The following is a 26,746-nucleotide window of genomic DNA, read 5'->3' as shown; positions in this document are numbered from 1 at the left end:
AAAAGTTCAACATATTTTTTATTATTATTAATTTTATATTTAATAATAATTTTATATTTAATTAGTGATAATAATCCCTACAAAAACAGTAGGGTTGCAGCACTTTGTGCTTGAACCCCTAATGAATATTATTCACACAGCATTTAACACATTGTCTATGCAGTTTATTTGTAACTACACACACATCATTAAATGATATCAGTGTGGATAAAACTAACTCAACTAACCGTGGCCCCTCTCCCTCTCTCTCTCTCTCTCTCTCTCTCTCATATTGGATCTGCACTTTTTGCTTTTTGCTGCTCTTCTTCTTCGACCCTTCATGATTTCGGTTTAACTGGCAGATCCGATACCTTCGACTGGGTGGAAATGCTGAAATGGTTGCGACGTACTGATTGATAACCATCAAGCTGTGGAAGCTTAAAGCTGTTCAATTTCAAAGAATGAGACTCACAATATTTATCTACAGTTGTCTTTGGAAGGATTCAGTCTTAAACACCTTGGGGTGGAAACTCGTTTTGATCTCAGTATGAAGGACAGACAGTACTGATGAATGTGAACAGTGGTCCTGAATTAACTCGAGAACAGCACAACTTCGAAACAGAAATGTGTCAAAGCCCTGAGTGAAATTGCACAGTGAATGTGTGACATAAAACTAAGCGACAATTTTTGTTTTTTTGTTTTTTTCCCCTTCCTTTAGCTCACAGTTCTCCAACCCTGATTAGCTCATTCATAGCACTTTCTGAGTTGAAGTGTGTGTGTGTGTGTGTGTGTGTGTTAAAGCAGGGAAAACACTAAAACTTGCAGGACAGAGGGTTGTCCAGGTCCAGGGTTTGTAACCAGTGATTCGTCTCATGTTTTTATCCAAAACTACTTACATTTCCATTCATGTTATTTGGCCGAAGCCCTCGTCCAGAGCGACTTACAGAAGTCTCTATCGATAAATACATCCTGATACCGGTTCACTAGATCAGGGACTGGTTCACTAAACCCTGCTGAGGAGGTCGTATGGTATGAAAAACACAAGAACGTTTTTTTTAAACAGCATTCAGTTCAGCAGTTGAAAGCTCAGGGCCGTGCTGAAGGACCCGCTGCAGCATTTGAGCTCACGACCTTCTGATCAGTAGCCCAAAGCCTTAACCACTGCACAGGAAGTTGTTGTCTTTGTGGTCACTAGTGTGTATTCACTGCTGTGAATAAGGGCAGTATTGAGAATCTCATCAGGAGGGAGATGTGGCTACAGGTTTTTGGAGGCACAGCACTGCCTGTATGGAGGAATTTTCTGTGATCTATATCAATATCATTTGTTAATCAGTATTATATCAATCAGTATCTATGCGACAGTATTGAAAAGTGACCTTAAATCACCTCATGGATTAACTTTCAGAGCTTCATTTATATACTACACTGTACCATTTCTAGTGCATTTGGAAGGGTGACTTTGGGCCTGTGGTCCTGCAGGGATGTTTCTGTGAAAACGGACTGGTGTGACCTTGTAAATGGTGTTTTTAAGGTGAAGGCTAATGTTGTTTTTGAAACATAAACTGACTGAACTCTCGCCGCGGTTAAAACTAAGATAAGGGGAAAGTGAAATAATTGTGACGAGAGGCAGGTGTGTGATTAAAAGAAAGAAAAGAAAACTCCATCCGATGAAATCATTGTTTTAGAATTGTATAAAAGCATGGGCAATGATTATGTAAATCAGTTGCTCTGCAGACCATCTCGGCTTTGTTGTCTGATTCAATAAAGTCTATAGATTTTTGGCATCCTGAACCCCTTTCTCTGTAACTCATTTTCTTATTCTGATTTGTAGAAGTATTTGCCACGACACCTGCTGGTAGAAAGGAAACAATTTTTGAAATACTGCTACTATTACTACATTATAAGCAGGCTATTCTTACTTATTTATTTATTATTATTATTATTATTATTATTATTTTGCTTTTTACATTTATTGAGCAACAAATAATAGGACTGAATAAATCATGGGCTCTTATTAATAATTAGCTCAGTATAAATTAACCACTCAATTCCTCTTGAGATACAGCATCAAAATAAACATTAAGACCTGACAAATATAAAATCTAATACAAATGCAGAGGAATTGTTGTCTGTGGAGAAAGTAGGAACAGACAAACCTGGAGTGTGATGTCACGCTAAACACAGGGAGATACTGTTGCTAGCACACAAACACACACACACACACACACACACACAGTTTTTACTACTAAATGAAGGGAAAGCTCCCAAAAACATCTGCTGTGTGCAGTGCAGATTTTCCCTTTAAAAATATACAGTTTTCCTCCAGGATTATTGACAAAATAATAAAAACAGTAACAGATGCCGTGATATTTTGACTCACTCTCTGTACAGACGCTGCCGCCTCACAGCTCCAGGGTCCAGGATTCCCTCTGGGTTCTCCAGTTTCCTCCCACTGTCCAACAACATGTCGGTACGTTGACGTACTCAAAGTCAACAAGAACAGACACGGTGAAGCAAACTTCTGTTTCTGTTCTCCTGTAAATGAAAATATTCACCAATCATCTGCTCAGACATGCGACTACAGTCCAGAATTTTTATAAAGTCTTTTAAAAAATGACTCTTTTTCTCTTCTTCATGCAAACACTTTAGGATTTCCTGTTTTTATTTACTCCTATTCCTGATTGTCTTAATGGTTTATATTTTAGATATGAAATCTGCTACACAAAAAGTTTGGAGATGCTTTCAGATTGTAGAGGATCTCAGTCCAGTCCTCCATGCAGAACATTTTATGCTTCTTTATATTCTTAGGGTTTTGGACTTGCATGTTGACTTCCTTGTTTAATTCAGATCGTAGGCTTTCAGTAAGGATCAACTCCAGGGCTGAAATGATCTTCATAAAACAAAACCGAAGACCTGAACGACTTCTGTGTTATTCTGTCGAACAATCCAGATACGACCTTGACCTCTTGCAGATGTCTTGCAGCCCAGGCTTTTGGGGTTATACTGTATATCCTGGAACTTCACAATGCCATCATCCTTCCCAAGGGGTCACTGAAACTCCAGCCAAACACACCAATGCTGCACGACCGAAGTTTGATGTTGGGCTCACGTCACCAGTTGCTGAGTTGCAAGTTGCTTTGGATTAAAGCTTCAGCCAAATGAGATGAATGTAAATACGTTAAATACGCATCTCAAAGGCTACAAAGTTCCAGCTGACTGATAGCAAAGTAAAACCTTTCTTTTTTTCCTAGTTATTTCACAGCTGACCATTTTTTAGGGACGGGACTCAAACTCGGCAATGATCTGAGTGTGTGTGTGTGTGCGCGTGTGTGTGTGTGTGTGTGTGTGTGCGCAGAGAGCAGAAACACTATGTAAAACCAGTTTAAAGAAGCCTTTAATTTTGTCTCCACCTCACTGTTTTTGGGTTTTTTCGAGTGGTTAAATGTTTAGAGGATTTATATGCCATTACCATCAGAACCAGCAGAGGAACTGATGAGATTTTTGAATTGATCTAAACAGGGTCAAGGTCACAGCAAGGTCCCGGTGGAGGTTATTATAACAACAAATCTGGAATTGGATGCTCAAAAAGCACATATGGGTGTGACGGTCAGATGTCCACATACTTTGGCATACAAGATACTGGCTGTGTAGTGTGTATTTTTAAGGGTATTTCTGGCTTAAAGGACTAGACTTCTTGGTGGTGGAGGTATCCCCATCGACGCAGTTGACATCGGGTTCTTGTTGTGTAACGGTTTTGATTTTGTTTCTCTGTAAATCGCGATTATTAATAAAAGTGCCACTGAAAGACCTGCCATTGGTTCTCTGAGCAGAGTGTTACTGAATCTGTTATGAGAGAAAATACTATTATTTTAAAAAGAAATTCTTATGCCTGTAATTCTGGCACTGTAGATTTTCTGCTTTATATTAAAATTTAAAAAAAAAATTAACATCATGTTTGCAGGTTGTCCATCCTAGATTAATGTTATTAGCGTGATATCTCAAGAACAAGTGCATAAATGTCTGTAGGATTTCTATGGAATTATCATCATAACCAGCAGATAAACTGCTCAGATGTTTTAATCGATCCAAACAGGGTCAAGGTCACAGCAAGGTCAAATGTCTTTCTGTTTGTCATACCTAGATGTTACATTCACGTTCAGGAATTCAAGGCGCATTTTCTGACTATCTGCGCATCTGTCCAAGATTCTTGTTAGTACAAAATCTCATGACTAGAGATTAGAGCTCTCAAGAGACTATCTCTGACTAGATTTTGGAATTGATCCTAACAGGGTGAAGGTCACACCAAGGTCAAATGTCTGAAGTAGTTTTTCTTCAGTAGGTTCTATCCTCACTGGAATATAATTTAAGGGTATTTCTGACGTACAAATTAGTAATATGAGGAACTAGACTGTTTGGCGACGGAGGCATCCTTAAATTTTATGTACACATTTTCGTGATTCAGCCTAAAAGACATTGTGGACAAATGACACAGTACCAAAAGACAAACAGATTTTTTATTTACATTTGTATAAAACAATTCATATATTGTTCTCTTTCAGTAAAGGTCTTTGTTCATGACATTCTCACACACCTCACTGTAGTAGAGATGAGATGAGAGGCTTATTGCCCTGCAGAAACACCACAGCCAGAAACACACACACACACACACACACACACACACACCAACTATTAGTCTGTATTAACTTCCATCATGCAGACAGGTATGTTAGTGTGGGGACAGAGTGAAGATTCAGAGATTTGATACAAAATGGTCTTTTTTTTAAATCATTGGATGGGCAGGGCCGTTACTTTTACAGAAAAACGACGTTATATCCATCGTACATTAAACCCCACCCATGTGTGTCCCATTTCAGTGCATGTCCTCAGTAAAAGTGACCAATAGCTGAAGAAGGGAAAGAAAAGGAGGACAAGGAGCAGATTTTGAAACTCACTTGTCCTGTGTAATAAACAAACATGTGTGAAGTCAGTTCCTTGGTGATTTACACACTGAATTTACTTCAGATGGTGAAGGTGATGAAGTTTTCAACATACAATCACATTTCTTCCACATTCCACAAGTTGAGTTTACCTACTTTAGTACCTAACTTGTACTAAATTAGCAAGAGCTACTTAACTATGTAAACCAACACGGTGATTTCGAGGTGTGAGCACAGCATACATTGTGAATTAGCTCACTTATAAACACTTATAAACAGTAGACTGCCATTTTTTTTGTGTAAATGAAATTACATCAGATCGCCATGATTTCTGGGTAACTTCTGCTCCTGAAGTCTACATCTGTGTTGACTCAATCCCTCGTGATGTTAAGGGGTCGTTTCGAGCGAACAGGGCATGTGAAAGATTACTGAAAGAAAGAAGTGCTGGGAGATCTAATGATATATATCAATATCGTGATACATTTTCCCAATGTTTAATATTGTAAACAATTAATTAATATTTTGTAATTAATCTTTTAAGTTGTAAAATGTTTTTTAAAAATTACACATTTTTTTTTTCGTGTACAGCTTTTTCAATGTTACAATTTTTTCCTGTTCATTTTTATAAATAAAATGTTAATGTTAATAATTTATGCAGATTTTTCTGTACTTATTTTCAGTGATACATTTTCTTAATTTATTTTTGTCAATAAAAATGCAATTTTCTAAATGTAAAAAATAAAAAGAAAGTTATTGTTGTAGACAAAGCACCACTACTGTTCTGCTGAGAAATCGTTCCTAAACCTATATATCGTGATACATTCTGTGTATCGTAGAAATATCTTTGAGAATCGTGATATGATGGTGATATGTTGGTCATATCCCCCAGCGGTGGGTTTAGGCGTCTTACATGAAGACTAGAGGGAACAATCATCTGCCTACAGTATAATATCTTTGACACGGTAGCCACGGCTCTTAAATGGTAGTCGATGGTGACGTACTCTCCGTTCTGACGTCAGTCTCGTTCCAACACAGTGTCGTTTACAGAATGTAAGAAAAGCAAAAGCAAGGAGGAAAATGTGTTTTAATAAAAACAAAATACTAGAAAGAGACTTCAGAACATCTTTTTAAAACCCTAAATTACATGAAGGAAAAAAAAAAAAAAAAAAAAAAAAAATACACCTAGTGTAATACATAAACAAGTAGTAAGAGGTTGTTCTGAGGGCACTGGCAACCCATTTCAACAAACAACTAAATGTAATGTTTACATTCATAGTAAGATTATATATATAATAGCAGCAGCATGTTCTACATTACATGAAACGGTTCTGTCCATTACTGCTAATCATTAGTACAGACATGTACTGTAACACACACCCTCCACCACACACACACACACACACACACACACACACACACACACACACACACACACACACACACACAACCAGAACATGCACTTCTTTCACTACATCTATGTAATATCCACTTATACAATTAAAAATCATCACACTGAGCACAGGTGCAATACGACAACGTTTCACTAAACGCACGATGAATCTTACAGGCTTAAGGTAGGTGGAGGAGTCAGAACACAGCGAGCACAGGCTTTTATTTAGCAGATTAGCGAATTTTTGTTCTGTGGCTTGAGCAGCAACGATCATGAAACAGACTTTGGATGACCAGGTATTTAAAAAAAAAAACAAAAAACTGCAAGATTGGTCCAGTAAGTGTAGCAGAACGATTGTTCTCTCCTTTGTTTCTGCTTGTGTGTGTATGTGTGTATGTATGTGTGTATGTATGTAGGGTAGCACACTATCTTCTGAGATTGAAAAAAAATATCAGTGTATCATCAGTGAAACTCGTTTGTGTATCATCAGTGAAATTCATGCTCCTCCTGATTACTCTGGCTGTTACTCTGAAGGGAAATTACCTGAGAAACACAGTGTAATAAGAGCGACAGTTCTCCTGAGAGTACGTCAGTCCCTGTTTAACGCAAAGAGAAAAACAATGGTCATGCTGTTGAAGAGTGTGTGTGTGTGTGTGTGTGTGTTCTTACAAGTGTAGCACTGTGTAACAGCAGTACTCCAGGATCTTTAAAGTTAAAGCCTAACCAACTGTAATGAGAGTTCAAGTCGAACGACTCTCGTGTCTTATTGCATAGCAGCAAAAAGAACAAAATTCAAACGAAACAAGCCGTGCCCCTGGAACTGGAGCACACGTTTACGAGCACGTGTCAATGGTCCAGTAAGAATCGACTACACTCTAAGAATGAAGAAGAAAAAAAAGGTAAACTGTTCCTTTCCTTGTCACTAGAGTACATCTTTTAGTTCCTGTAATATGTATCTTTTACATACTAACGTGAATGTAGTGTACCTTAAAAAACAAATTAAAGCACAAAATAAGGAAAACGGATAATAACTTAAAGGTAAATTTAAACACAAACCGTTCCTGGTGAAAGATACACGTTAAAATGTACACAAGTTGTACTCCTGAGGTTCTCGTCCCAGTGGCAAGGAAAGATACAGCTTATTACCCCCCCTTTCTTTTTTTTTTAATTTTTTTTTTTTATAAGGCATCTGGAAAAACAGAGCATCTTTTCCATACATGTCCTTGCACTTCTTTCTCTCTCACACACACACACACACCTCTTGAATGTAGTCATGCTCTGCAGCTTCTAACAATAAAACATGCCAAAAAAAAAAAAAAAACAAAAAAAAAAAAAAAAAAAAAACACACACAATCATCATCGGGCACATTTTCCTGATACACTACGAGAGCCTCCTGGTCATGTGACATGAACTCACTGTTGCTCTGTGTGTTTTAACGGTGAGTGAGCATTGGAATGGTTCAGACAGTCAGGGGAAGACAGGCAGACAGACTACACACACACACACAGTGTAAATCACACGACGCGTGAGGCTTGATGTGTGTGCCACAGCTGTGCAGTGAGCGTTCCACCGCGTCTTCCCTCAAGACTTGCGCTGTCGTAAGGGATCCGTGTCGCCGTTCAGTTTGCTGCGGCCAGATGTTACAGGGGTCTTGCTGCTGTTGCCGGGGTGCCTTTCTCGCTCGGCCGAGCCCTCCTGCTTACGCCTCCGCGTCTCTTTGTAACGGAGTGTGATGTCACTGGAAACACAGGAGAGGTCATCGCTCATATAAATACATCAGCCAGCAATTCTTCACTAGGCCTCATTGGCACGGAAGGAGAGGGAACGAGGTTTAAATTTAATACGTAACCTCTGACTTGACCGAGAGAAGGCTACCATGCAAAAAAAAAATAAATAAAAAATTTAAATAGATGAATACAGTCGGGTCCATATTAGTAGTATTTGGACAGTGACACAATTTTTGTAATTTTGCCTCCGTACTCCAGCACAGTGGATTTGAAATGAAGCAATATGGATATGATTGAAGTGTAGACTTCCAGCTTTAATTCAAGGGGTTTAACAAAAATATTGCATTAACTGTTTAGGAATTACAGCCATTTTTACAGAGTCCCTCCATTTTCACAGGCTCAAAAGTAAATGGACAAACTAACGGTCATAAATATTAGGATTATTTTTAATACTTGGATGCAAATCCATTGCAGTCGATGACTGCCTGAAGTCTGGAACCCATGGACATCACCAAATGCTGAGTTTCCTCCCTGGAGATGCTTTGCCAGGTCTTTTTACTCCAGCCGCCTTCAGATGCTGCTTGTTTATGAGACTTTCTGCCTTCAGTTTTGACTTCAGTAAATGAAAAGCAGCTCAACAGAAGCAAAATTATGAAAATTGTGTCACTGTTCAAATACTTGGACCTGACTGTAGGTAGGTAGGTAGATAGAGTCGTGAGAAATAGAAAGACAGCAAAAACATAGAAAAATATAGGAAGCTTGAATGTATAAGGCCAGAGTTATACTTCTGCATAGTTTCAGAGAAAAGGATTGTGGGTAAGTGTAGCCCATGGAGTGGGTTTGGGACGACTGACGATAGTATCGGGATCTCTACGGGAGTCCAATGTCTATCAAGTTTGATGATTTAAATGTCAGTCTGAGTTTTTCAGAGCTGTGTTTGCAGTTTCAAAACCCACAAAAAATAAATTGTTTACTTTTCAGCTATTATATATGTATATATATATTTTTATCTTATACAATCCTTAATAACCTGCTGTCTGACTCCAGAGCAGAGCAACAAAACAGCTTCCCTTGTGAACTGATAAAGCCATGAACATTTCCTCTCACAAAACATGAAGAGATTTAAAATTAAAAAAAAAAGAAACTGTGTGTTTATCAGAGTGACGTCACCATTCCAGATTTCAATATCAGATATTTCAATATAAGATTTCAGTATCTCCACTGCTGTTCACCACAGACCACATGCACGTGTAGTTTATATAATTTCATTTCAAATTTATAATTTAGTTACAGCTACTAACTCATTACTTTTTTTTTTTTTTTTTTTTTTTTTTTTTACAGTCCTGCCTTCAGTTTTCCTTGAGAAACAGATAATTAATAAAAAAAAAGCCTGACTAAACGCTAAAGCTTGCTAAAGTTTTGTTTTAACGCTTTAATGACGTAACACGTACACAGGGCGCGATACGTTTGTCTGGCCATGCCCCCTTCTTGTTTTCCCTCAGCATCACTGCAGCCTACAAAGCCACATGCGATATCATCAGTAACGATGATAGGCACGACAAGATAACGGCATATTAGACACAATCTCACAAGCCTACCATGAAGGCAGGAAGTTATGTTCCTAAACTCCCGCTCAGCTGATCCCACCATGTATGAAGGATGAAGGAAGTCCTATGAAGTCATTTAAACACTTAAGAATGTTAAGAGTTTTCCTTTCTTTTTAATGAACATTAAAAATTTCTCCTGCAACGGGTTACTCGCAAACCGGAGCGCTCAAATCGCATACAAATATTTTCCTGGAGAAAAGATAATTAACTGTAATAAATATTAATTGTAATTAACTGTCATGGATGCAGAACTGCGTTCTTCTGTGTGTCAGATTCAGCTAGACGGACATTAAAACAAAGCAGAAAAAAAGATCAACTATGATGGACGTAGCAGTCACGCTGACTTTGTGTCACTTCTATTTGTCCTGACAGACCGCTAAAGCCCACGATTAAAACCGCTGACTGTTAGAGAGTTTCTTTTTTGTTAAAGGTCACACAGCCCCTCTTGTGCACACACTAAACATAAGCTGGTGTGTAAACGCTTGCAGACACGAAGATGCAGAAGTTGAAGTCTGGCTTATCTGGCATGCAGGGGGGGAAGAGCAGCCTGGTGAGAATGACAGATGAAGGTGATGTTGGCACAACAACCAGCTGTCACTCTCCACCTACCTCTCCCTCACTGCACATGGACATTACCGCTGACACACACACACACACACACAGGGGAGAGAGAGAGACTTTCAGTGCAGCACACAGACCAGAAGCACAAAAACGGCCAAAAGAAAATCAGAAATGCACAAACAAGCACTCCAACAGTGAAAAAGATCCATTAAATACTACACACAGGCAAAGAACAAATAAAAAATGATCCCAGTTTTGAGTGTGTGTGTGTGTGTGTGTGTGTGTGTGTGTGTGTGTGTGTGTGTGTGTGTGTGTGTGTGTGTGTGTGTGTGTCTGTTATCTGAGCTGAGCATAAGACAAACGAGAGCAGAGTAAGGCCTCTGTCCCTCCTGCTTGTGCTCGTTTTCTACACTCACTCACCGGATAAAGAAGCGCCATAGTGTCCACGTGAGGATCAGGACAATGCCGAGGATCCAGAACTGTGTGATGAAGAAGGGGATCGGTAGCATGATGGTTTTGGGGTCATACTTCACTACAATGAGAAACTCAGTCACTGTGATGGCTGCCACAAGCCACGCCTGCTGGCCCAGCTTCTTATGGAACTTCCTGAAAGATCAGAAACACCGCATCAGATTTTTTCCCTAAAAGGTTTAAAGGAGATTAAATGTTTAAATTTCCACAAACTTGGCTGAAGTTGACTGTTTTAAGCATTATAAAACAAAGTAAACATTAACTAGCATTATTTACCTCATTATAAAACAAAGTAAACATTAACTAGCATTATTTCTTGCGTATCTGGCATATTATTTTTAAAAAAAAAACACCCATTTATACAACTGTTCATTACTTCGTTATTGTTACTTATGATGTATTAATGGTGAAGTTCATGGCTTTTTAATGTTAAATGTATGTCGGCTAGAACACTAGGGCAAAAGGTGGAGGCTTCTAAACTGACTGGCAAATAGAAATCTGATTTGTTGGATGTTGATGGTTTTCTCTGAGTCCTGGTTTCCACACAGACTGATCTTTTTCATGACTGATGTCAAAAATGGGAGAACTTAATAAATATTGCAAAAAAGTAAAAAAAAAAAAAAAAAGAAAAAAAAATTGCAGACGCCACCTTTAACTCATGACTACAAGCTGATAAACAATATACACTCCTGGGCAACATAAATGGGCCAAGACTAAAATGGCAAATATGAAGCTTTTAATGGTCTTAATAACAAATCATTGATGAGAAAATGAGCAGGAATGAAACAGATGCACTCCTGAGAGCTCCTGTGCCTCCATTTACTGGTTTCCTTTTGCTGCAGTGAACTGTTTGTTTGGGGAAAAGCTAGAAACAGGGAAATTCACTTATATAGTCTTCTTGTATGCAAAGGCAAAATCATAATAATAATTAAATGTTTGATGTAAAATTCAAACTAACACGTCTGGGTGTACAAAATTTTCCAAAAATATCTTCTGGGATGTTTTTTTTCTTAAAAGATTAGTGATTATTTGGTTATCTGCCGCACCTGATGCAGCACATCAAGGACTAACTTCCTTTATCTATTTGTTTCATTCTTGCTAATTTCCTGAACAATGATTTGTTGTTAAGACGATTAAAAGCTTCATATTTTGCCATTTTGGGCTTGGACCAATTTTTTTGCCCAGGAGTGTACTGTATAAACATATTACTACCATAAAAAGTTCAGTCAACTCTGCTCTCTCACACTGCATTTAAAAATGTCTAATATTGAAATAATAAATCTCAGTAAAAAGAAAAGAGCTATGAAAAGAAATAGATTATTATTTGAAAAAAAAAATCTAAAGATTGTAACTGACGGGTCGTCCATGAAGTCGTAGATTTCCCTCATGGCCACTCCGCCCACGTTAACGAAGAACACAAGTCTCAGCAGCACCAGGTAATGCTCAGGTGGCATCCACAACACAAACTTCAAATAGAAAGTGTTTAACTCGGCCAGCAGGAACTAGAGAGAGGAAAGAGGAACCATCACGTACATATCCAGTGCTTAAAATGTTCATATAGAAATTTCAAAGCCATAAAATTTATAGCTCCTTTCTTTTCTGTCAACAATTTAAGCACAGTTGGATAAAATGTTCACATTATACAAATAAACACATATTTTATTTATTTATCATCAGTGACCTAATAACAAGTAATCCATCATCACTGAGTTCAGAGAAGCCCTGGGTGCATTCAGTACTAGACTTCAGAGCTCTGACCTTCAAGGAAATGGTCTTTATTTGTGCCAAACAAAATACAAAAGAAACGTTTTTGTAACTGTGGCAACAAAGTGTTAAAAAGACTGGTTACCTAAAGGATAAACGCTAGTAAAAACCTGTTCTCAAAGGAAACTAGTTGGTAATGAGTAGACTATTCTCTTCCTATATCTGAGTCCATTTCTTTGTGTTTTTTATGCATCATAGCACTTGGGGAAGTAATCATATTCACGCAGAGGTTGTTCCTAAATTTCGTTTATTTAATTGAGTTCCTTCAGAGTGCTGTTTGGTAACATTGTGGTTAATTTGCCATTAAAGGACATTTTTATTGGTGAATAATAGTAATAATAAACTTTATTTTATATAGCACCTTTAAAAAGGTCTGTCAAGGTGCTTTACATAAGAGTATATAAACATATATAACAATAACATTAATAGTAATAATAATTTAATAACAAAGCAAAACAAAGTAATCAAATAATAGCAATCCTTAAAAAATAAGTTTTAAGAGAAGATTTAAATTAAGAGACTGGGCTTCTTTAAGGGTGTTCCACAGTTTTGGAGTGTAAGAAGAGAAGGCCGTATCACCCGTAGTATGCAAACGAGTCTGAGGGACAGTTAAAAGACCAGAGTTTGGTTTGGGGTGTAATGGGTTAAATAATGGTGAAAATAATCGGCACACACACTGACCATGAAGATGATGCCGAGCACCGCCAGCCACCGGCGCAGGTTAGACGCTGGCCTCCACTCGAACTTCACCCAGCTGTACGGAGTGAACTGGAATGCGATGCGCTTTATCTTCCCCCTGTCATTAAACCACACACCACACACCAGTACATCAGCTACTATTTTCACACGTGTCAAATAACATTCGCAGAAAAACACAAACGAAATGCTTATTTTTTTCCAAAAGACCTTGATTTCCCTGTAGGTGGAATTCATACTACATGCGTGTGCAAGCCACAGACGAAAGGAAAGGACGTTCAGAGCTACCACAACGTTCTAAAGCCAGCTGTGAGTGCACTTCTAGAGAGATTTTCAAGAACAAAGAGCTGGCGGTTCATTGAAAAATTCAACACTGCTCCGTATAAAGTCCAGGAGCGGGAAAGATTTGCTGAGCTTATTCAGTGCAGCTACACAAATGAAACTCATCACTTTTTAATGAACAGCAATATGCTGAATTTCCGAGCATACTGCCAGCCTTCACTGTTTATAATCTAAAAATTTCCCTTAAAAATCTAACTCCAAATGCACAGTGCACAGTAAATAAATAAATAAATCTGGTTGGAGGTCAGGTCGTAACTCTTTTTCTAGAGCTTTTCCTCATTAACTCAGTAGAGCACGGTTGTTATAAACAGCGTAATTGTCTCTGTACATCACTAAAGGCGAGAAACAGATGTTGACGTTCGTGGTCACATTCTGCTGCTAGAAAATACATCGAGTAAACACATTAAACAGCATCATTTATAGTGGTCGAATAAGGGTTAAAATGTGTTGTGCGCTCATTAATGCAAGCTCGAAAAGAAAAATAATCCCCAACTATTTTGTTGGGCGAGGAGGCTCGGCACGTAGCCTTCCCAGAAGGGTGGAGCTTATTACAGCAAACATGTTCAACAAGCACATATGGGTGTGATGGTCAGGTGTCCACAAACTTTTGGCCATATAGTGTATAATCACCTTGAGTTTTCATTAGGTAGTGATCAGGATATCTGGGTGTGGTTTTGAAGGGACGTTGGCTTGCTCTTGACAGATTTACTAACCCTGCTCCTGACACAAGTGGCTAGTGGAAACACGTTCGAGACACATGAACATACACAAAAGATTTTTAATCTAGCCTATTAACTGCCAGTGCGGAACTGCATTTCCACAGTACGGGTGCGAGCTAAAATCATGCAGGACGCCAAGCCGTGATACAGTCTAGCTGAAGTTCTACATATAAACAAGTGTTACTGCAAGAAATCATCTCTCTCAGAAGTAAAAACCATCTCTGGATACTGACACATTTACCATTCTGTCAGCTCCCCTGAGAGGGAGAGCGTGAGGTTTTATCTCCACGATTGTTATAAGCAAAGAGCGTTCAAATTTTCAAGACATAACACTGCAAAAAAAGGCTATTGATCTGAATATTGATCATATTTTGCCGCTTGAAAATGTTACCTTACAGTGGATTATTTCTAGAGATGAACTGGTGGAGCATGCCACGTGCTCAGTACACGTCGAGGCCGCGCGCTCAGTACACGTCGAGGCCGCGCGCTCAGTACACGTCGAGGCCGCGCGCTCAGTACACGTCGAGGCCGCGCGCTCAGCATACGTCGAGGCCGCGCGCTCAGCACACGCGCTCAGTACAAGTCGAGGCCACGTGCTCATTACACGTGAAAGGCACGCGCTCAATCCTCGCAACCTTTGCGAGGGAAAGTAGTCAGCAAATATTGTTTAATTTATTAGCTCAGTAGAGAAGACCATGTTCAGTGTTTTCTAAGCAACGTTACTTTATTCCAGTCCTCTTTGATGGTGATGGCTGCATATTGTCATATCCGCTGCTATGCCTCAGTGTTCATGATAATAATAATAATAATAATAATAATAATAATAATATTATTATTATTATTATTATTACTACATTCCAATTGCACTGAGTGCAGCCACATTACAAAGGCGCCCCGCATGTGGTTTATTTCCCCCCCCCCACAGAATGTATGCTCACTTGGAGCTCGCACACTTCAGTAGAGGTGCCAACCTTCTGACACTAGAAAGACCTAGCACATATCCAGACGGCGCAGGACGTCTGACACACTACTGTGTGATCTGTCTGATGCTACTGTGACACTGTGGTCCATCTGGTACATTTAAACCTTCAAGCAGACCTTCGAGAGCTATGGCTTGTTCACAAACATCATTAGGAAAGACCAGGTGATGCAAATTGCAAAGCTTTATAAATACTCTGTCTCCTCAAACCTTGTCCCAACAATCAGCAGCCATGGGCTCCTCTAAGCAGCTGCCTAGCACTCTGAAAATTAAAATAATTGATGCCCGCAAAGCAGGAGAAGGCTATAAGAAGATAGCAAAGCGTTTTCAGGTAGCCGTTTCCTCAGTTCGTAACGTAATTAAGAAATGGCAGTTAACAGGAACGGTGACGGTCAAGTTGAAGTCTGGAAGACCAAGAAAACTTTGAGAGAACTGCTCGTGGGATTGCTAGAAAGGCAAATCAAAACGCCTGTTTGACTGCAAAAGACTTTCAGGAAGATTTAGCAGACTGTGGAGTGGTGATACACTGTTCTACGTCAACTGCACAAATACGAGCTTCATGGAAGAGTCATTAGAAGAAAACCTTTCCTACGTCCTGACCACAGAATTCAGCATCAGAGGTTTTTGCAAATGAACATCTAAACAAGCCTGATGCATTTTGAAAACAAATCCAGTGGACGGATGAAGTTAAAATAGAAATTTTAATAGAATAGAAACAATGAGCGAAGGAGAGAAAAAAGGGCACAGAATTTCATGAAAAGAACAACTGTTAAGCACAGGGGTGGATCGATCAGTCGTAGCTTTGGCCTTGTGCTGCAGCCAGTGGTACGGGGAACATTTCACTGGTAGAGGGAAGAATGGATTCAATCAAATACCAGCAAATTCTGGGAGTAAACATCACACTGTCTGTAAACAAGCTGAAGATGAAAAGAGGATGGTTTCCACAACAGCACAATGAACCTAAACACACCTCAAAATCCACAATGCACTACCTCAAGAGGCTCAAGCTGAAGGTTCTGGCATGGCGTTCACAGTCTCATGACCTAAACTTCACCAAAAATCTGTGGATAGACCTCAAAACAGCAGTGCATGCAAGATGGCCCGAGAATCTCACAGAACTAGATGGCTTTGGCAAGGACGAATGGGCAAAAATCCTGCAAACAAGAACTGAAAGACTCTTAACTAGCTACAAAAAGCGTTTACAAGCTGTGATACTTGCCAAAGGGGGTGTTATTAAGTAGGGTGCCCAAACTTTTGCTTCGAGCCCTTTTCCTTTGTTTGTTATTTTGAACCTGTTTTGAATCTTGCTTAAAATATTAAAGAAATGTGTCATCTTTAACTTTATGCCTTTTGGAAATCAGGTCATCTTTTACTCGCTTAACTATTCACAGTAACAGACTTGGACCAGGGGTGCGCAAACTTTTGCATGCCACTGTACAGCCTATAGCCTGAGAAGAGATCTGTGTAGACGAAACCCAGAATGTGAACAAACGCAAAAAAAATAAATAAATAAAGCGGAAATGCAATGATAAGGTGTCTAGCATGTCTCAGTGGGGTATTTGAGGATACTTTGGGGTATTTGTGTGCTTACTTGTATGTGGGAATGTTCCACAGGCCTTGCCACTGGTACGGCTTCATCGAAAGCCAGCCGAGCGTCTTCATGCCGCAGTATATGCCCAAACCATTACACACAAGCACATCCATAATCCACTGGGAGAGAGAGAAAGAAAGAAAGAAAGAGAAGGAAAGACGGGAGGAAACATGAATCTATAGTGTATAGTAAAAGAGGGAGGGAAAAAAATGAAAGGAATACTCACGTGGTCCCACCAGCACTCTGAGAAGTTCGGTAACTGATGCTCCAGACTGTACTCCAAAAACTCAAACATCACACTGATTATCATACACATCCACCAGTCTCGGATCATCAGGGTCTGACGAACAGAAATGATGACACGGCTATGTCATAAATACTGAAATAATTACTACAATTGACAAGCGAGCTGGAGTTTTCATGTTCCAGCTGTTTCAGATATTTAGAGCTTTGTTTTTCTGTGCATTTGTTTAAACTTAAGATTTTTCCAGCACACTTTCTAGCTCATTAAAGACAACAAGCTGCTGTGTGTACAAGACCCATGTGAAATAAACTGAAACCAGTTTAACTGGGGGGGAAAAGTGCACTTGCTCTCAACACATACCCGAAAACTCACACACACACACACACACACACACACACACACACACACACCTACCTTAATGTACCAACCAAGAAAATGGGCAGGAACAAAGCCATCCATTTTGTCCTGTAACAACAAACACAAATTAGTTTGTTTAGGTTTGTGAGTATCAGGATGTGTGTGTGTGGGTGTGTGTGAGAGTGAGAGAGAGAGAGCGAGAGCGAGAGAGAGAGAGAGAGAGAGAGGGAGATTTGTTACCCAGATGTTGTGGAAGGGGTCAGTGGTGTTTCCGGGATCATAGATAAGACAGTTTCCTCCATAGTCTCTCTCTGGTAGAGGAACACCCAACTTCGCGTCGATGTACTTCATAAACAGCCGTCCGTCCTGCACCGTCTGCAACGTGCACAAAATATGGACTTTAAAAAAAATATATAAAAAATAAATTAATTAATTAAAAAAAAAAAAAAAAAAAAAAAAAAAAAAAACCAAGTGAAAGCAAAAGGCACTGGATTTTGTTTAGTGTATAACATCATCTGCATTATTACTTTAAATTACATCATCAACAATTTGTTTGTGTGTGTGTGTGTGTGTGTGTGTGTGTGTGTGTGTGTGTGTGAGAATACGCATGACTCCAGACCCACTTGGAAAAGAATGAAGATGAGGAACAGCTCATACACAACGCTGACACAGAGCCAGAAGCGCCAGTATGCTGAAAGCAGAAAAGAGACATGCTATCACAGCGCTAAATGTGCACGAAACAAATGGCACCCTTACACATGCATCATTCATGAAACTTCACTAAAAACATCAAGAAATGCGCATAAAAATATATTTTTAATAATAAATATCGTCGTCAGTGAATCGGGCCACATTCATGAACTCTTAATTTCCACTATCAGTGTACTGTCTGTTGAAATGATCCAAAATGGCTGTAGACATGGGGTCTGTAAACTGAGCTGTCTGTCTATCTCGATCACTTCAGTGCCCACGCGCTCTCTATCCCCTGCTGCCTCTGCTTTAGGGCAACGCGGCTCGTCTTTCCTCCGGAGCTGCTCTTTTCCCCCCAGGCTGCTCTGTTGCTACGTTACTTGCAGCTCTAATAAGTAGGTAGGTTCATATTTACGCACCAGGGGAACAGAGCTGCACTCATCTTCCTGCACGCTCTCTCGGGAAGAAACCCATTCCAGAGTAAAGCGTGGAGTACACCCGCTTTTTTAAGACTCTAATCATTCGTCCCCTCTCGGTTTCTAATCAAAAAAACAATGCAATCACGCCACTCTTGAGCACCTTGCCCTTTGGGTTCCTCTCAGTGACGCGCATCAAATTAGAGAACAGGTTTTATTTTTGTTAAAAGCACAGTGACAGCAGTTCTGGTCTAGCAAGAGGAACTGGTCTGCTTTTCAACGAGTCTCTCTCTCAATCATCTTCAGAATGTGTCCATCCTCCATAGATCCTGTGCTTTTAAGAGATTAAGTGAATAGTTTTAGACAGTGGTCTCGTCAGGCATGACTCAAAACGACCGTCCATGAAAGAGCGAAACGAAGGAATAAAGCATTGTGCGTAGCAAAATAAAAAAATAAAAAAAAATCAGAGAAAAGCAAACAGCACTGATCAGGTTTGAGAGAACTGTGACTGTAGGAAAAGTAAAACCTGGAGTTGCCATGAGTGTTCAGTGAGCAACAAACAACCTCTCCGTAGCACCAAAATCAGACCTGACAGTCTACATGATCCACAGGCATAAGCCCATATTTAATTATTTGAACTTTAATACGTTAATCCGAAAAGTAAACTAGAAATTTCAGAGTATTTATTAATAGTAAATCACAAGAGCCGCACGTCTACTTGGATGAAAGAAGAGAGTGTGTGTGTGTGTGTGTGTGTGTGTGTGTGTGTGTGTGTGTGTGTGACTGTCTGCAGGCTATGAGTGATTTGCAGAGTCTGAATGCTATTTGACTCATGCAGTTGACTCATGCAGTTTTGCGAAATTCTCTCTCAATTCGTAACAAAGCAAAAAAAAAGCCCGTAATCGACAAGGTCTGTTTAATTATTTTTAAAATAAACTTTCATCACGTTAAGTTGAGATTTTTTTCCTCCATGTCTGTACGTCTGTGAGGCGAGGTGACCAGTCATACCTCGGCAAATGAGGCCAAATATAAGCGTGATTAAAATTTCATTACCTGCGAGGCCTAAACTCCAAAGTCACCCTGCTTTCTCTCCACAGAAGAAAAAAAAAATAGCGAAAAAAGGTGGCTTCACTGGTGCGAAACAATTTTGTTGCTGATTATCTAGACAGCTAACTGTGTGTGGGTAAAGAGACAGTTAACTCCCTGCCTCAGAGGGACGCTGTAAAGTGAAATGAATGTTTAAATGTGGAATGTGATGGTGTGTGCCAGCTGTGACGAGTGTGTACTTTATACCCACTGGCACACTGTCACACTTCTCCGTCCATTCTCTTCTTCTCAAACATACAAATTTACATCTGCTCCGTTTAATCAGCTCTATAAACGGGAATTTGTGAGAAGTGGAAGTATTTGTGGAAGGGTTTCCATGGGAAGGTTTATATTTATGGCTGCTCGCGTGTGGTCATATTCATCCCGGTGAGTCTGTCGGTCTGTACGCCAGTCAAAACTACTGCAGTATGCAGAAAAAAACTCTTCTCCATTTAGTCAGGAGAAAAAAGGGAACGGTGTAAAAGTGGAATTGACCTGTGCTGCTCTCGTACCTGGATGTGGTCGTGAGAAAGGGCCATCTTTCGCCTGCGTTACTCCGAAACAAAGGAAGACCAGAATGCTAGCCACAATCCCTCTGGAAACACACACACACACACACACCATCTCATTTTACTATATTCAAATTAAACTCAGAAGCAATGAAACTGGATACATCTGGAGACTCCACATAAAGCAGTGTCAGGTTTCTATTACTTGATTCAGGGTAAGAGTTGAATAAATATATAAATATATAAAACACACTGATGATGATGCAGCCAACATTTTAGCATGTGGTTGACATGAAAAGCAATGATCCAGTCACTTAATTCACACCAATGTTTAACTAGATCTCAGAATTAGCATGAAAACTCCTATGGAACTGGGATCCATTGTACGGTCCAGAACTTGGTAATCTACTGCACACTACATATAATCCCCTCACGCGCGCTCCCTCACGCACGCTCTCTCACACGCACGCTCTCACACGCGCGCTCTCACACGCACGCTCTCTCACACGCACGCTCCCACACGCACGCTCCCACACGCACGCTCCCACACGCACGCTCCCACACGCACGCTCTCTCACACGCACGCTCCCACGCGCACGCTCTCTCACGCGCGCGCTCTCTCACGCGCGCGCTCTCTCACGCGCGCGCTCTCTCACGCGCGCGCTCTCTCACACGCGCGCTCCCTCACGCGCGCTCCCTCACGCGCGCTCCCTCACGCGCGCTCCCTCACGCGCGCGCTCTCACACGCACGCTCTCTCATGCACTCACAGCCAGTGTTCATCATTCGGTTTAGAGAAGAGCAGCATGTGGCCTAACAGGACTGCTGGAACATCAGGTCAGGGTCACTGTGTGTGTTTAAACAAATAACTCGAACGGGGTTAGTGTTTACACACACGCACGCACACATCTTCGGATGTTGTCACCTGACTCGTGTGCCCACATACCTCTTGGTGTTGTACGCTGTGTCTTGTGGAGTCTCCTCCAGCAGGGTCACATAAACCAAAGCGCATGTCAGGATGAATAAGACGGTCAGGGTGTGAGCTCTCCTGTAGACAGACGAAACGCAGAGAGAGTGTGTGATTGAGCAACTGCTGACTAAATGTTGACTTTGCTGCGAGTTGGAGAAATCCCACTGGTGAGTGAGTGCTCCTGTAGTAGAGCGTATGTGGGAGCCGAGCCGCACAACTGACACTGCACAACTGACACTGCACAACTGACACTGCACAACTGACTGAGCTCATGAAGGTCTTTTCCTCACTTCATAACCTACAAAGCTGCTAAAGGAAAAGACTTCAACACACAACACAAACCTTTATTTATTTTTTTTTTTTTTTAAATCGATCAATCTTACCAAGCTCGTCAGAGCAACTTCTTCACGTTTCCATATTTCAGAGGAACCAAAAAAAAACTAAACAAAACTACTTTTCTGAGTAACAAAATGCCCTCAGGCACAAAGGGAGTGTCAGCTCTGGGTGGATGAAAAATAACAAAAATAGCAGGGTATATGGACAATAATAGCAGTCGCCCCCAGGCACGTGGGAAGGCGTTTTCACAGTGGGGCGCTCTAATTTTAAGCAGCATACATGTGGCATGCACTATCGACGCCACGTCAAATTATTTTCTTTTAACAAAGAATGCGTTTGGATTACAATGTTTTATACCACAGTGCGGGTAAATGATTGAATCAGATGATGTTGATCACTTTTCCACAACAGCACTGCTCTGACGATGGTTACAACCATTCTAACGCGTTGCCGTTCCTATAGTAACGAAACGTTCACGTAGTCCAAGTTTAATAATAAACAGATTAAAAACGTGTTGTTTAACAACAAAGAAAAGCGGATGAGTTGTTTGATATGGGCAGGTTTTCTGTAAGGTCAAAATTTCCTGGTACTGATTACATTATAGCAGCTATAAAAAGTCGGTTCCTCACCACGATCTGCATTGTTCTCTCTTTTGAAGTTAATCTTTAAGTTAAAAAAAAAAAAAAAATCTCTTGTTACTGAGAAACCAGAAAGCACAAACTCCTCTGACCTGAAGACTCGAGCCTCGCAGACCTTCCATAAAAAGCTCAATGTGTCATTTATTAATAATTTAAAAACTGTCATTGTTGGAAAATGACTGTGGTAAAAGAGGAATACTATCTCTGACATACAAAATTAAAATTTCTTTATTATTATTATTATTATTATTATTATTATTATTATTATTATTATTATTATTATGGCTGCACGATATTGAAGAAAAATGCGATAACTTGTTAAATATTGCGATATACACTACAATAATGCTACAAGTGTGTAAAATCAATTTAAAGAATATTTCTATATATTTATAAACTTAAAATGACATAACCAACATATGTTTCATGTTGTTTTGAGGAAAAGAAAGCATTCTCTGCTCGCTGCGTCGCCCTAAAAGTTTGACTTTTCGTAACTTTTTGAAGTATTAAAATCATTCGGTTATTGCAAGCCCTTGTGATATGCATATCGCGATATTTTGATATACTGTGCAGCCCTAATTATTATTATTATTATTATTATTATCATTATTATTATTATTATTATTATGATTATGATGATGACGATAGCAGTTGCAGCTACGGTTAAAGGTATCCCGAGTCCTCGCTCGTTGCTTTCCCTGCCCCCTTCCTCTCCTGCATCTGTCCTGCTTAAAGTCTTTAAGCAGCCTGAGCGCCCTGTTTCTGCTGAGTCGGTCAAACAGCAGAAAAGCCGACGTAAAGCTGGCATCCTGAAATGCTCCCCAAGGCGGCAGATGAGTGCGCCACTAGCCACCAGCAGACTGTTACTCCCTGCAGTAAGGAGTATAGTTTGATGATAATTAGCAGGCGAGCAAAGAAAGGTTTCCGCACTCTCTTTACATACTTTCAGTCTTTGCACGTATACACGTACGTGCTCAAAACACGATTCAGGTTTACACACACCACTAGCCCGTCAATCATATCTGTGTTATTACTCACAAATCAATAAATACAGAGCTGCTGTGAGAGCTTAAGTGCACTCTGTAAGGATATTATCGGGACTCTATGATGTTTATGCTCCACTAGAGGTAAGGTAGACGGAACAACCTGAATCGCCATACTGCGTGTTTTACGGTCATCATAATCTGAAGCTTCGAGTGTGCTGCAAAGGCCAACAAATCCATCGCCTCAAACGAATGCTGTGTTCACACACTGACAGTAATAATAATAACAACAACAACAACAATAATAATAATAATAATAATAATAATAAAGTCATATTGCGTGGCAATGCAGAACAGGTTCCACAAATAAGTTGCAGAACTGCAATTGTTACTATGCTGATTTGGTGTTAGCATCTACTTTGAATAATTTACCTGCCGATATAAAAAACAACAACAAAATAACAAGTGGTGTGCATTAGTCAGGTCTCGGATAGTCGATAGTGGTTCTGTTGTAAAGTAGAACAGTAGAGAAGAAAATAATATCTGTTTCCTTGCTGAGATTTTGGTCACTCTTTATTAATAAGGAAATTCTGGTTTACTAGCACAAACGTGTGAACACGGTATGACGCTCTACTCTGCCCAAATGACTCCCTGGTCCCTATACGAGTGCACTACAAGGGTTATAGCCTATATAGTGTTCCCTATGTCAGACAGCGAGCGATTATTGGGATTGAGACAAAAAAATGGCAGTCCCAGAGGTTCTGGATAAGTGTTTGATATAGAGCGCGTCTGAAAAAATCAGGAGCCAATGGGAATATGTTGAGCAAAATCTGCAAAAACATGATACAAACACACAGAGCGTAAGGGTGAACATGTAGAGCGTATTTAGAGCAGTTTTACTCTCATTGGTTCCTGTACAGTGGCATCGATTTAAAAATAAATTACAATTAAATTAACAGAAGCAATCAAATTACAGTTCTGTCCATATCGTGCAGCCAAAGAGTCGATGTAATCAGCTCAATACTACATGATTCGCTACATATGCACAAATACACTATACGGCCAAAAGTATGTGCACACCTGACCATCGCACTCATACATCCTTGTTGAACATCATGTTCTTTGCTGTTATAATAACCTCCACTAGATGTTGGAGCGTGGCTGTGGGGATTTGTGTTCATTCAGCTACAAGAGCATTAGTGAGATCAGGCGCTGATGTTGGGATGTCGAGGAGGTCTGGGGTTCAGTCGGTGTTCCAGTTCATCCCAAAGGTGTTCAGTGGGGTTGAGGTCAGGGCTCTGTGCAGGACACTCGAGTTCTTCCACTCCAACCTTCACACACCATGTCTTCATGGAGCTCGCTTTGTGCACAGGGGCATTGTCATGCTGGAACAGGTTTGAGCCTCTTAGTTCCAGTGAAGAGAAATTGTAAAGCTACAGCACTGAAAGACATTCTATACAATTGTGTGCTTCTGACTTTGTGGAAACAGTTCGGGGAAGAACCACATATGAGTTTGATGGTCAGGTGTCCACATACTTTTAGCCATATAGTGTAAGTTTATTATTTCTATGTCTAATATGGCTGGTATCAGGTATGAGTGCATACACTCCTGGGCAAAAAAAAAAGAGAGAAATATGAAGCTTTTAATGGTCTTAATAACAAATCATTGGTGAGAAAATGAGCAGGAATGAAACAGATGCACTCCTGAGAGCTCCTGTGCCTCCATTTGCTGGTTTCCTTTTGCTGCAGTGAACTGTTTGTTTGGGGAAAAGCTAGAAACAGGGAAATTCACTTCTATAGTCTTCTTGTACACAAAGGTAAAATCATCATAATGATTAAAATGTTTGATGTAAAATTCAAACTAACACATGTCACATGGGTGTACAACATTTTCCAAAAATATCTTCTGGCATGTTTTTTTTTTTTTCTTAAAAGATTAGTGATTATTTGGTTTTCTGCCGCACCTGATGCAGCTCATCAAGAGCCACAAGCCTTAAACATTTAAAGAAACTAAAGGGAAAAGCTCTCGCATACTAACTTCCTTTATCTATTTGTTTTATTCTTGCTCATTTCCTGACCAGTGATTTGTTGTTAAGATCATTAAAAGCTTCATATTTTGCATTCTGGGTTTGGCCCATGTTTCTTTTGATCAGTATTGTATACAGTCTTGGTGAGAGGAATGTCGGCTGTCAGTTTGCTTACCAGAAGAAAGTGTTGGTTCCGTCATCATACACTTCGCTCTCGGTGCTCCGTTTGCCAGGTTTGCTTCTGCCACCGGGCTCGTGCGCGGCTCCGGTTACCGGCGGCTCTGCAGGGCCGTTACTGACCTCCAGCTCCTCCGAGGCAGGTTTGTTCCCAAAGCCCAAGCTGCTGCTGCTGCTCTTCTTCGGCTCGGGTTTGGCCATGTTTGCGCGAGTGTGTGTGTGTGTGTGTGTGTGTGATATTCTCTGTGTAAGCTGCACCACTCGAGTCCAGAATAAAAAGTGTGATTATGTTCACAGTCTCCTCCTGGGTCCTGCTATGGAGGCATGCACGAGGAACTTAACTACAACATTCATCCATCCATCCATCCATCCATCCATTCACTCACTCATTCACTCATTCATCCATTCATCCACTCACACAAGACAAAACTTCTACCAAACTTCCTGCGTGTATGAATTAACGAAGCACTGTGACAGTGACGTCACTCCGTCACAATGTTTCGGTGCGGAAACGCACGTGCGCTTAGTGTTACTCTGTAACCCTCAACACTGCAGTACTGAAGAAGCAGAAGAAGAAGAAGAAGAGGTCCCCTAGCTAGGGCACACCGAAAGCCCTTCATGTGCTCAACACCTTTCAGCCACACACTGCTCAATAACACAGCAGCTCTCCTTCACTGAGCTTCAGGACAACGAGTCACACATGAACGCGCATTCAGTGTCTCATATCAGAGCCAGTGTCAGTACCTTAACCCGTCCTTAACCAGTCTTTAACCCGTCTTTAACCCGTCCTCATCCCGGCAGCTCTGGGTTAGCACTCTGAAATGCAGCTTGTCAATAACCTCAGCACGCCTACCCCCTGCCTGGGAAAGTGTACATACGGCTATAATCGCGCGTTCTGGCGTCACTTCCTCCTCAGGCGACACACAAGGGAGCATTCGAGAGCATTAATAGTGCGTTCGGATTGCGCAAACAATACGCAGCCATTGCGTAGACACTGCGCAGAAGTTGCGCAAAAGTACTTGTCCCAACCTTTGACCTTGACTATCATATCTGATGATTTGTCCTGCCTTATTGAACTGTACTTAACAGAAAATGCCTCCAGCATTAAAAAACAAACAAACTATAAATTGCTTTATTATTAGTTTGATAGGTGATAGTCAGATTAAAATATACTGTATGAAGAAGCATGAGTGTATGAGCGTGTAGGACATCTCGATAGATAGGACAATTTGTCAAAACACAAAAAGACAAGTAGGTTTTCCTCAGCCAAGTGTTTGTGGACACCTTACCATCAGACCCAGGTGTGTGTTTTTCCACAAACTGTTACCACAACATTTGAAGCACACAATTGTACAGACTGTCTCTGTGTGCTGTAGCGTTACAGTTTCCCTTCACTGGAACTAAGAGGCTGAAACCTGTTCCAGCATGACAATGCCCCTGTGCACAAAGCGAGCTCCATGAAGACATGGTGTGTGAAGGTTGGAGTGGAAGAACTCGAGTGTCCTGCACAGAGCCCTGACCTCAACCCCACTGAACACCTTTGGGATGAAC

General features: G+C 40.4%; 1 protein-coding gene across 3 annotated transcripts; it reads right to left on the bottom strand.

Annotated features, from left to right (window-relative positions):
- Positions 1-6,510: 6,510 nt before the first annotated feature.
- On the bottom strand, positions 6,511-26,117 carry ptdss2 (phosphatidylserine synthase 2). Of its 3 annotated transcripts, none has more exons than XM_034307505.2 (12): positions 25,194-26,117; positions 21,011-21,112; positions 20,070-20,152; positions 17,989-18,056; positions 17,606-17,740; positions 17,423-17,473; positions 16,991-17,104; positions 16,765-16,883; positions 13,119-13,233; positions 12,030-12,175; positions 10,623-10,808; positions 6,511-8,045 (listed from the first exon to the last, which is right to left on the bottom strand). In XM_034307505.2, the coding sequence occupies exons 1-12, from the start codon at positions 25,394-25,396 to the stop codon at positions 7,889-7,891; spliced, it is 1,479 nt and encodes a 492-aa protein (XP_034163396.1). In that variant the 5' UTR covers positions 25,397-26,117; the 3' UTR covers positions 6,511-7,888. The 3 variants fall into 3 exon arrangements, with proteins under 3 accessions (XP_034163396.1, XP_053092930.1, XP_053092929.1); XM_053236954.1 differs by lacking the exon at positions 6,511-8,045 and adding an exon at positions 8,063-10,279 and having other exon boundaries at positions 25,194-26,116; XM_053236955.1 differs by lacking the exons at positions 17,989-18,056; positions 25,194-26,117.
- Between the last annotated feature and the right edge of the window lie 629 nt (positions 26,118-26,746).

Source organism: Pangasianodon hypophthalmus, chromosome 9, assembly GCF_027358585.1.
Source record: "Pangasianodon hypophthalmus isolate fPanHyp1 chromosome 9, fPanHyp1.pri, whole genome shotgun sequence".
NCBI classification, from domain to species: domain Eukaryota; kingdom Metazoa; phylum Chordata; class Actinopteri; order Siluriformes; family Pangasiidae; genus Pangasianodon; species Pangasianodon hypophthalmus.
Note: the sequence above shows the minus strand (reverse complement) of the source record. Positions and strands in the feature narration are given on the sequence as shown.

Excerpts from the sequence above, each read along its gene's own strand:
- ptdss2 (XM_034307505.2), bottom strand. The coding sequence starts at position 25,396 with ATGGCCAAACCCGAGCCGAAGAAGAGCAGCAGCAGCAGCTTGGGCTTT. Across the intron at positions 17,105-17,422 it reads TTCTTGGTTGGTACATTAAG|ACCCTGATGATCCGAGACTG; the intron begins GTAGGTGTGTGT and ends TCTGTTCGTCAG. Across the intron at positions 12,176-13,118 it reads TGCTCGGCATCATCTTCATG|TTCCTGCTGGCCGAGTTAAA; the intron begins GTCAGTGTGTGT and ends TCCTCTCTCTAG.